This window comes from Mytilus trossulus, chromosome 10 (assembly GCF_036588685.1).
Source record: "Mytilus trossulus isolate FHL-02 chromosome 10, PNRI_Mtr1.1.1.hap1, whole genome shotgun sequence".
NCBI lineage: Eukaryota > Metazoa > Mollusca > Bivalvia > Mytilida > Mytilidae > Mytilus > Mytilus trossulus.
Genome location: NC_086382.1, coordinates 42,897,325 through 42,909,865, shown reverse-complemented (window position 1 = coordinate 42,909,865; position 12,541 = coordinate 42,897,325). Strand labels below are relative to the sequence as shown.

The 12,541-nt window shown below is 31.9% G+C and overlaps 1 protein-coding gene across 1 annotated transcript in view; it reads left to right on the top strand.

Moving 5' to 3' along the window:
- The window catches only part of LOC134687392 (nucleolar pre-ribosomal-associated protein 1-like), a 64,102-nt gene that overhangs the window by 8,794 nt on the left and 42,767 nt on the right, over positions 1-12,541 (top strand). The window contains exons 6-16 of the mRNA XM_063547649.1: positions 236-394; positions 1,043-1,173; positions 2,324-2,519; positions 3,679-3,816; positions 4,829-5,002; positions 5,810-5,906; positions 6,667-6,920; positions 7,619-7,720; positions 8,725-8,977; positions 9,945-10,026; positions 10,606-10,673. Coding sequence (XP_063403719.1) covers positions 236-394; positions 1,043-1,173; positions 2,324-2,519; positions 3,679-3,816; positions 4,829-5,002; positions 5,810-5,906; positions 6,667-6,920; positions 7,619-7,720; positions 8,725-8,977; positions 9,945-10,026; positions 10,606-10,673 — 1,654 coding nt within the window. The remainder of the gene's footprint in view (positions 1-235; positions 395-1,042; positions 1,174-2,323; positions 2,520-3,678; positions 3,817-4,828; positions 5,003-5,809; positions 5,907-6,666; positions 6,921-7,618; positions 7,721-8,724; positions 8,978-9,944; positions 10,027-10,605; positions 10,674-12,541) is intronic.

Below are 12,541 nucleotides of genomic sequence, written 5' to 3'. Positions count from 1 at the left end.
CCTAATTTATGTACAAAAAATGAAATAAAAAAATGTAACATAACGAGAAATGACAACCGCTGAGTTACAGGCTCCTGACTTGGGAAATTTTTTTACTGCCTAACAAGCCTCACATTCAAACATTTGTTTTTGTTAGAAGAAATGCCGTCCTGATTGGAAAGAATGATGGAATCTATATGTTGATAAAAGTTCTTCGTTTGTTTACATGTATTTATGGTATTTGGCTATATTACAGGTAATACAGAATCCAGTGATAAGTAAGACTCAGAAAGTGAGAATATTCACTGAAGAAAACATGAAACATTTAGGACATCTGTATCATTGGAAGGGTATACAGGAATGGAGGAAATATGACAAGTATGATAAGCATGACAAGCAAGACGATACTATGGAGGTAAGGGAATGTAGCTGAAATGTACTGGTCCTAGTCCAGTTACCAGCAGAAATTAGCTGCTTTTCTGAAATAAATTTTTACAGGAAATACTTTTAAAAAATGTTTTATAACAGGGTTAACAAAAATTAGCTTTTGACCCATAGACTCCTATTTATTTCCTATAAAACAGAAAATTGTTGTCATATTTTGCTGTTTAGAGGCAAACAGAAAAAGAGATTTGTCAAATAAACCAATGATATTGTCATCCTGTCCATAAATTCTAAATCTCTCAGACTTTTGCCTAATCTAAACTGATGTCTATGTTTCAGCCTGTTGGTCAGGTATATCAGGTTGAATTTTTGATTAAAGTAGTTGATTATGAAGTTGAGGTCACTTAAATCAGAAACTTGGTACGCAAGGTTATTAGGATATGAACATTTAAAATAAGCCAAATTAGGGTTTAAATCTTGATTCAGCGGTAAACTCAATATTTCCTATGGAAAAGTTGTTGTATTTAAAAAGATTAAGGAGATTCAGAAAATTTGTATCCCATTTCAAAATTTTCTTACAACTTAACCCATCAATCAGTATGCATTATTTGGTCATATTAAATCTAAATCCTCACTACACTGTAAAATTATTACATCGATCTCAACTCATATTTTTCAGGTAGATGAGACTGATAATTCAGAAGAAAAGCAGATGGCAGCTGAGATGGTTCACCAAGTACTTATAGAACTATGTACAACATATAAATATGGAATTATCTTCTTTGATAAATCTTTTGGAACGTCTCAGAAGTAAGATAACATGTACAACTTTGTACTACATATAAATATGGAATTATCTTCTTTGATAAATCTTTTGAACGTCTCAGAAGTAAGATAACATGTACAACTTTGTACTACATATAAATATGGAATTATCTTCTTTGATAAATCTTTTGGAACGTCTCAGAAGTAAGATAACATGTACAACTTTGTACTTCATATAAATATGGAATTATCTTCTCTGATAAATCTTTTGGAACATCTCAGAAGTAAGATAACATGTACAACTTTGTACTTCATATAAATATGGAATTATCTTCTTTGAAAAATCTTTTGGAACGTCTCAGAAGTAAGATAACATGTACAACTTTGTACTTCATATAAATATGGAATTATCTTCTTTGATAAATCTTTTGGAACATCTCAGAAGTAAGATAACATGTACAACTTTGTACTTCATATAAATATGGAATTATCTTCTTTGATAAATCTTTTGGAACGTCTCAGAAGTAAGATAACATGTACAACTTTGTACTTCATATAAATATGGAATTATCTTCTCTGATAAATCTTTTGGAACATCTCAGAAGTAAGATAACATGTACAGCATTCTAAATATCAGTCTATATTATAATGGTGTGAAACATCCCAGCTAATCCTGCAATTTGATTGGTTAAGTTTATGTGATACCTGTTGTAAAAGCTTTATCTTGAAGACTTTCAAAGTAAATTCATTTATGCTCAGAGAAGCAGACCAGACATATATATTAGCTTGTGAATTCTTGATAATTTTGTGAGCTGTTAAAATATTTGTTAAACAGTCAGAGATCTTACAGACATATACAAGTCTGTTTATGTTTCTGACTTATATAAGTCAAATCATGTATTTTGATAAAAATGTGTTTTCAATTTCAGACTTATCTGAGTCTGGAAACAACAAGCTTGTTTAATTCTTTTTATGCACCATAAAACATGATGAAAACACATTATTTGACTTTGTCGTTAAAGTGCATCACCTATGACAATGATATATTTTTGAGAATTTGCAAGTACCTGAGCTATCTACAAGTAGAAGATATGATAATAGTACATATAATTATACAAAATGTATGGCATACATTAATAAAACATAAGGAATAAATCTGTTTACTTCAAGTTATTATAATACTTTTTTCTTTCAGAAGCCAGAATCATGTTATAACATCCTTCTTAACTTCCCTGACAAAAGTGATAGAGACTCCACTGATACAAGAATTGGTTGTAGCCTCACTGGTGGCTTCCCCTGATCAGCTACAGTATTATCTCCCTTCATTACACAGTTCTGTTACACCTAGAGTTTCAAAAAAGTGGATTACAACAATGGACTTTCTTATGAAGGTATGATACATTTTGATCCATTTTGATAATATACTATATTCCAGTGCTTTAAATACTGTATTAATAATTATGAAGGTATGATACATTTTGATCCATTTTGATAATATACCATATTCCAGTGCTCTAAATACTGTATTGATATATCACAGAAATTTCTTTTGTTTAAGATAGTCCAGTAAAATACAGTAAAACCGTTCTAAGTTGAACTTTGTACAAATCAGAAATTGGCATACACTGGTCCTTGTCCAAAGCAGTAAAAACCAAACCGTGTCAAAATCAGAAACCTGTCTGGAATGAACCGTGCACAATATCAGAAACCTGTGTAAACTAAACTCATATGTTTAGATCTGTTTCATTGCACAAATAATGTTCAATGACAAAAAATATAAATGGGAATTGTTATTCAAGGAATATTTAAGGAATAACAGTACTGTAGTTGGAGAGTTGCCACCGTCAATTGTAGATTTGACAGTTGCAAATGCAGTTTTACTGGCGACGCGTAGCGGAGACAGTAAAACGGAGATTTGCGACCGTCAAATCAAAATTGACGGTGGCAACTCTTTAACTACAGTACTGTTATTCCGATTCTAATGCATTTCAAAAAGAAAAAATACGATAAAGCTTGAAAAAATGTCTAAATTTGTCAAATAAAAAAAAATCCGCGAAACTTCCTGAATGATTTTGGCACAAAGACGTCATGGCTAAACGTGACGTCATACAAATGAAAACTTACAAACTGGAGGTTATTACGTTGCCTGTACGCTTCAAATTCGTATAAAATTACATTTAAACGGCGAATTCGAGGTAGGTGTTGTTTTATTTTCATTATATAGTAGTAATCGAACATTTGTTGATTCTTGAATTCAAAATGGCGGGTCCCTCCTTAGTTACGCCTCGTCAACTGTGGATTTGACGGAAACTTTTAGCCAATGAAAAAAATTGTTACATCCAAATTGCATTAGAATGTTTATTGACTTCTAATTATACAAGATAAAACATTAATGTTTGTTTAAGTAGATTTCTTACTTCTTCATACAATTTCATAAAAATCTCAAGATTTTTGATTATTTCATTTTATTTTATTACTTTCATTTTGATCAGCTTTTTTTAATTCTAATCTCATAAGTCTAACACAAACCATTTTTTATGTTGTTAACAGATTTACAGCTGCCAGACTGGGAATTTTAGTTTGACAAAGATAAGGGAGGTAATGCCTGTAAGAAAAATGGTGAGAGTTCTGCTAACGACACTCCTCCCTCCATCACTGATATTCCACTCGGTTATTCAAGGCTTAAAGGTAAGAACATTCTGGATTATATAAGCATGTTGTCCACAAGTAAAAAGTGTAAAACCATTGGTAAACAACATGAATTTTGTAAGCTTTGCTTTTTTAATAGATATATAGAAAATGAATGTGAATTTATGGTTCAACTTACAAGCAATTTACATAAACTAAACTAAACTCTTTGCAGGGGTCTCGCTAAGGATTTTTGAAGGCGAGTCCAGGGACTTGTCATTTTTGGCCATAGTGAGTCCAACAGCAAGAAGAATATATTTTATTGCAATATAATGTAATATTTTAGTCTCCATGGCCTAACAGAGCAATTAAATGACATTAAATTCAGATTACTTCTTAAACTTTTGCTATAAAATGATAATATTTGTCTTTAACTGTGTTCAGTTTATACAAAATTTTACAAACTTGATGCATCTGTGGACTCACCAGTTTGAAAATGGTGAATCAAGGCAGTTTTAATGAGTCTAGGACTCATGGACTCGCCTTTAGCGAGAACACTGCTCGTTGTTATACCAAAATAAACACTTTCATGATTATTTATTTATGCTGTAATTTTCTCCAATAAAGATAATGCCTGAAACTGTCATGACAACAAGCTTTACGTTAGAATTTAATCTAGAAGGTCTATTTGTGTAAAATGAAAAAAGAGCATATTATCTTTAAGTAAAAAAATTAAAAAAAACAAAAACAAACTTCAAATCAAATATTTTGCTTTTGATCTTTGGTATAGGTCATAAAATATTAAATCCCTTCATAGAAATGTAAAAGAAAATTCACAAAAAAAAAAAAAAAAATGAAAAAGAAAGTTCAATAAAAGTGACATACCAGGACAAGGGAAATCCCATTATTCAAGATATAAACTTAACTCTGTGAACATTCACAGTAAAAAAAACAAAAAACAAACACAACATTTTAAAGAATTTAACCAAACAGGTGATGCATCTCCATTTGGAACCCACTAGGTACCAATACCATTCTTCTAGGCTGGTCTTTTATTATTTTTTTCCTTCAGCATAAAGATTTAGCAGTCAGGCACATTGTTCTGGATTTTCTAAAGATAGTTCTACAGAGGCTTTCAGCGCTACTCAAACTTCTATCTTGTCCCGAGGGATCAACCTTAATGTCTTTATACAGTCCAGAAGATTGGAAGAATATAATTGAGGGAGTAAAGGAAGATATTTCTAAGGTATTAAAATTTACTGAATAAAAACATTTGTATACAAATTACAAACGAGGATGACAATATGAAGATATAAAAATATGGTATGATTGAATGGGCAATGAGTCAATCCACAAGAGACCAAATGACATAGAAACTAACAACTTTCGATCACAATACAGCCTTCTACAATGAGTAAAATCCATTCCACATAGCCAGCTACAATGTATAAAAAGCATCAAAATAAAAAATGAAAAGCAGTTAAAAAACCCAACTAAGTTTGAATGCAGATTGTCTAATAAAATATTGATAAGCTTTATCTTTAGTCTGCATAATATAAAACACAGACATTACATATTGAGCTTTTAACTATCAATAAAATTGTGCCATTGAATGAAAATCTCTGAGAGAATGCAGTACAATTTATATATGTTCATATATCTGTTTGATGTAAGATAGTTCATGTTACAATAGCTTTGTTTTAGCAAATTTAGGCAACCACACTTATAACAGCCATACAGCTTTTGACCTACTTAGGAAAACATATACTTTTTAGCTCACTTGGCCCTTTGCTTTTCTAATCACTTGGCGTCCGGCGTCATCGTCATCATCTGTCGTCGTTAACTTTTACAAAAATCTTCTCCTCTGAAACTACTGGGCCAAATTTGGTGTTGGCCACAATTATCATTAGGGTATCTTGTTTAGAAATTGTGTCCAGTGACACGCCAAACCAACTGTCAAAATAGGTGCAATTTTGGTACCGTCACGTTATACAGAGTGGAATGAAATATTTCATGAAACAGTTTTTAATTTTAATTGTTTTTTTATATTTAGGCTATACCAGATGTGCCATCATTGTTCCAGTGTTGGGATAAACTTGTCACACAGATGAAAGACAAAGAACCAAAGTTGGAAGAGGAGGCTTCATTAGGTTTGTGGTGGATTTACAAATTCAAAATAGCTACAAATGTTCTGGGAAAATACTCTTCGGTCATTAATTATTTCAATATTTTTCACTATTTAATTGTTTTGGCTGATTCAGATATTTGAAGAATACCCTATTCTTGAAAGTAAAGGCTCTATAAAAAACACTATCTCATATTATTTTGTTTCACAATCATATAAACTAATTTTTATTTTTTTTTAGCAAAAATGTAAATGTGATTAAAAAATTAGATCTAAATTATATGAGAAGGGTGAGGTAATAGACCTCCATCAATACCCTTTGCTTTGTCAATTAATAGATGCAGTTGTCTCCCATTGACTGGCAGAAAATACTGACATGCAGATTTGTACTATGATTTACAGAAGATGAGATTAGCTAACATTTATTTTACATAACCTAGTATAGCTGCAAACTATTTGTCATTTATTTATATTTTGGTTTACATTTGTTTGCCTGAGTAAAATGAAGAAATAAGGGAAATTGACAGAAATGGAAGAAAATTATAAGTGGATAAGATGTTTTGGCGACAAAGTAAACACCATTGATTTTATTCAGATAATGATAAGAGCAATGTTCAATGTCAAAAGCAATGTTCAATGTCAAAAGCAATATTTAATGTCAAAAGCAATGTTCAATGTCAAAAGCAATGTTCAATGTCAAAAAGTCACATGTCAAGACCCTAACAATCGAAAAATAATAATTTATAAAACAAACAAGTCTGAAAGTCTACAATTTGTTTTTACAGAAATGTCAGTGATTTCAGAACCCAGTCACATGATCAGACTTGAACAAGTTCTCTCCCTTTACCAAGAAGTTTTTCCATCCTGTCTGACAGACAATCCAGCAAATATTAGTAAAATAATGGAGGGAGTGAGATATTTGACAGAACAGCATGTTCAATCTGAAGACCAGAAAGATTTGGATGAGTATTTACCACAATTGTATCTTCTCAAGTTATTGTCTGGAGCAGATTCTAGGAAGTTACCTTGGGTCAAGGAGGTGAGACATATAGTTGATTATGGAGTCCATATTATATTAAAAAAAAAGATGTCAGAAATAGTTCATTGATCAATTTGGTTTTAAACCTTGTCCATCTGTACGTATGACCATCCCTCTTCACAATACTTATTACCACAAAACACATATCAGGTTTAAATTTTGGTGATGTCACTTATACTGTTCTAGAGTTATGCCCCTTTACAAATAGAAAAAATGCTGAATTTTTCGTTTCTGGTCTCTAACTGTAACCAAATGTTATGAAACTTATACACAATGCTTATTACCTCTAAAACATAGATCAAGTATGAATTTCAGTGGTGTCATTTTTTTTTGGGTAAAGATTGCAAAACCCTATGTAACTGACTTGATATCTAAATCTTCCAAGGATCATCACTTCTTTTGATATACACAAAGTATAGTGCTTTGATCTTAATACTTTCTATACATCCTATCCACACACATTTCCAGAAGTTTATTGATAAAATATATATGATCAGCTATTCATGTTAAAAAATTATGGTATACTTTTCATTACGTTCACACATTAATTTATGTTGCACATCAAACTTTTGCTATCTGAAATTAAACAATTTTTGAATTAGTTAATGTGAATTGAATTTGAATTACATGTGAATGCAACATTATATTGATGCAGTTATCATTTTTTTTAAAATTATATGCCAATTTAATCTTTTTAGAGTCAAGAAGGTCATACTTTGATGTATCTATTATTGTCAATGGTGAAAAAAGTTAAAGATAAAACACAGCTTGTCAAGACAACACAGCATCTCATTTGTCAGGTATTGATGTTATAAGATATGTTCAGTAGTTGATTGGTAATCATGGTAATTATAGATAGCAAGAACATAATTTCAACCCTACTTCAATTTCAACAGTGGGATAACAGCACATAAGAACAAACTATAAAACTCAGTTGGAAAAGTATTTGGCTAGTATTTACTCTATAGATTAACACTATGCACACAAAAACTAAACTTGTTGATACTTACCACATAACTTTTAGCGTCTTATTTGTTAATAGTGCCCAGATTCTGTTTAGACATAGCAATAGTGGGAAAAAAGGTTCTTTTTATGAACTTTTCTCATCACTTGTCGTCTGGTGTCTGGCGTCGTTAACTTTTACAAAAATCTTCTCTGAAACTACTTGGCCAAATTTAACCAAACTTGGCCACAATCATCATTGAGATATCTAGTTTAAAAAATGTGACCAGTGACAAAAACAACAAACCAAGATCGACTCCACGGTTAAAAATAGAACATAGGGGTAAAATGTAAATTTTGGCTTATATCTCTGTAACCAAAGCATTTAGAGCAAATCTGACATGGGGAAAGGTTGTTTATCAGGTTCATATCTATCTGCTCTGAAATTTTCAGATGAATTCGCTGCCCCCCTGAATTGGTAATTTATAAAGAATTTTTTTCTGTTTTTGGTTTTTATCTTAAATATTATTAAAGATAGAGATAAACTGTAAACAGCAATTATGATCAGCAAAGAAAGATCTACAATTGAGTCAGCATGACCAAAAATGGGCTCGTTTAACTAATTTTATCAAAAATATTTTTTCAAAGAATTCCTTATTTATGAAATATATTAAAAGCACAAAGAATTTTAGATTCATTTTTATTTATAGACCAACAGACATATATATTGTGAATTTTTGTTATATTTTTAGGGTCTTTGCAAAGTTCTATATACATTTCCAAAGATCCTTCTGTTAACTCATAATGGCAAACTGCATTTGCATGTGAATATATTTATCATTGAATATTATTGTTATTTCAGCTTCTTATTAGCACTGGACTGTTTGATTTCAACAAAGATGAGCTTTCCCTGTGGATCAGACATTACACCAGACATGAATGTGAAACAGATGAACTAACTAAGTTCCTGTCCAAACTCTTCACAACATATGTCAGTAACCCATACCCCTATAGTGACAAAGTCAATGATTATGTATCCGAGGGAATGAGTTTAGAATCCGCAGGGGCTGATGTTGATACACTTAGTATAGGGACCACTGATAGTAATATTGATGGTAGGTGGTATTTTCTCAGTATTTTAAGAGCTGCATTTGGATAGAAATTGGCCTTATGCAAATCAACATCAATACATTTGATAAGCTGTTTCTGTTTTCATAAATTTCAACAGAAAGTGGGAATAGTACTGTTTGAAAGTTGAATTGTTAATCAAATGCTACAAAACAGACCAAACTTCATCTTTCATTTTTTTGTTTTTTGCATATGAACGTTCCAAAATCAATCAAAGTCTTATATTCAACATATTTACATACTCTTGCATAAGGTCGATTTCTATTCAACCCAGAATTTCCCTGTCAGTGTGCTCTTTGGATTTTATTGAGTTCAGTAATGATTCTTTAAAGATATCTCGTCTATTACTCTATTTTCTTCATACAATTAATTTTTCATGAACATCTGATTTCATTATTAAATTAATTCTTCACCAGAGCCTAAAGAAAATTATTATAGTGTTGAACATTAAATTCCTGTCTATAATCAAATATATGTCATATTTTTTACATTCTGATTTTCCAAAATAAAGAAAATTCAAAAGCAAATAGTATAATCATCAACATTTCCTCTATGAGCAATTTAAAACAATTTAATAAACATTGATTTCTTTATTTATAATTCTGAACATTTCTGGATCTGCCACTAACTAGGATATAACCAGCATATCAAAGGAATTTTGTCTTTTATTGATGTTATTTACTGTAAACCAACTTATTTTCGCGAGCGATTTATTTTCGCAACTTTCGCTTACATAGAAACAAATCCACAAAACAATATAGAAACCTGTGTAACATTTTGCTTTAACATTCACATATTCATAAATATAGGTATGCTGTTGTCTTCTTTCCCTCAAAGCAAATTCAACAGACATCCAAGGCCTCTCAAGTTTCTCTTTCCCTCAGAGGCAAACACAAACTAATTATTACCAACTTTCTCAATTCAAGATTACACACATATTCTCTGTAATTCTAGCTTTGTTAGAGATGGAAGAAGAAGATATTGGTGAACAGAATACAGACATAGAAGAAGATGATCCTGTACTGAATCAGATCAGGTAGTGTATATTAAATATACATTTTATAATGACATATTTATTGATTACTCCTGTATGTTCCTGGTTATGTGTGGCAAGTATAAATGGCTACCAAAGAGTAACAATGAGGTGGATGCTAGTTTTGTGTTGACTTTGCAACAGCTGTCAAGATACTGTAAACCATATTATTTTCGTGAATACTTTATTTCGCATTTCACCCTTTATTGACCATTTCGCAGCTAGTAAATTTCATGATTTTCTGATTTACTTGATGAAGTTTAATAAGAAAAGAACCAAGTTGTACATATTCCTGACGATTTATTTTCGCGTTATTTTTCTATGTATGCGAAAGTCGCGAAAATAAGTTGGTTTACAGTAAATAACATCAATAAAAGACAAAATTCCTTTGATATGCTGGTTATATCCTAGTTAGTGGCGGATCCAGAACTGTTCAGAATTATAAATAAAGAAATCAATGTTTATTAAACTGTTTTAAATTGCTCATAGAGGAAATGTTGATGATTATACTATTTGCTTTAGAATTTTCTTAATTTGAAAAATCAGAATGTAAGAAATATGACATATATTTGATTATTTCAGGTTCCCATTCAGCCCCCTAATCATAGTTGCTTATGACCTGTTGGGTCAGAAAGATCACCAGTCACAAGGTAATACATAAAAAATGAAATGCGATTGAAAATATCTTGTCACAGATTCCAATACATGTTTTTATATACTAAATAAGTTTAACTCAATTATGATTTTCTAGTCTTAATATTGTTTAAAATTCAAAATAGTTCAAACTAGGGATGTCAAAAGATCTTAAATTTTATACTCGAATACTGGGTCAAGATACTCGAGTACTCACGAGTACTCGGATGAATCTTAAATGTCTATTGAAAAGTTATGTTTTAGGTGGTATGCAGTGTTTTTGTGATTACCTTTCATAAACATTTGAACAAAAGACAAATGTACTAAGAACATAAGCTTGATACTCTGTTTTTATTGTCAATTAAACAATGAATTACATACCGCTGTTTCTACAAAGAACCTAATATGACAGCAATTAGTGTTTGTGCACGTATTCATGAATCAAATTCCAATAAAATCAAAAAATATTTACATATAAAGTCCAACAAAGTTGACAATAACATCTGTTCCTGAGGAGTTGTTTTTCTTTATAATACGACTTACTCATTAATTTGTCAACAACAATAGAAGACTTCAAATTACTTTGGCTTTTTCATGTTGCTCAGTCTTACGTTTTCTGTGTTTATTTTGCACTATCATATCTGCCTTGACATTGTTAGTTTATTTTTGACTTTTGGGGTTGAATGTTGCTATCAAAATGAGTAGAGATATATCTCAAGATGTATAACAGGCAAAAGAGTATCTGAGTACTAAAACTATACTCCAGTTCTCCCTGTCATCCCTAGTTCAAACTAAAAGAATAATTTACCCTTTTTAGCTCACCTGGCCCGAAGGGCCAAGTGAGCTTTTCTCACCACTTGGCGTCCGTCGTCGTTAACTTTTTACATTTTGAACTTCTTCTAGAGAACCACTGAATGGAATGAAACCAAACATGGCATGAATGTTCCTTATGAGGTGCTGACCAAGTGTTGTTACTTTGTAGCCGATCCATCATCCAAGATGGCCGCCAGCGGGGGACTTAGTTTAACATAGGACCCTATGGGAAATGCATACAAATGACTTCTTTTAGAGAACCACTGAATGGAATGAAATCAAACCTGGCATGAATGTTCCTAATGTGGTGCTGACCAAGTGTTGTTACTTTGTAGCCGATCTATTATCCAAGATGGCCGCCAGCGGGGGACTTAGTTTAACATAGGACCCTATGGGAAATGCATACAAATGACTTCTTTTAGAGAACCACTAAATGGAATAAAACCAAACAAGGCATGAATGTTCCTTATGAGGTGCTGACCAAGTGTTGTTACTTTATAGCCAATCCATCATCCAAGATGGCCGCCAGCGGGGGACTTAGTTTAACATAGGACCCTATCGGAAATGCATTCAAATGACTTATTAGCTCACCTCACCTGAAAGGTCAAGTGAGCTTTTCTCATCACTTGGCGTCCGTCGTCTGTCGTCTGTCGTCTGTCGTCCTGCGTCCGTCGTCTGTCGTCCGTAAACTTTTACAAAAATCTTCTCCTCTGAAACTACTCGGCCAAATTTAACCAAACTTGGCCACAATCATCATTGGGGTATCTAGTTTAAAAATGTGTCCGGTGACACGGCCAACCAACCAAGATGGCTGCCATGGCTAAAAATAGAACATAGGGGTAAAATGCAGTTTTTGGCTTAAAACTCAAAAACCAAAGCATATAGAGCAAATCTGACATGGGGTTGAATTTTTTATCAGGTCAAGATCTATCTGCCCTGAAATTTTCAGATGAATCTGACTACTCGTTGTTAGGTTGCTGTCCCTGAATTGGTTATTTTAAGGAAATTTTGCAGTTTTTGGTTATTATCTTGAACACTATTATAGATAGAGATAAACTGTAAACAGCAATAA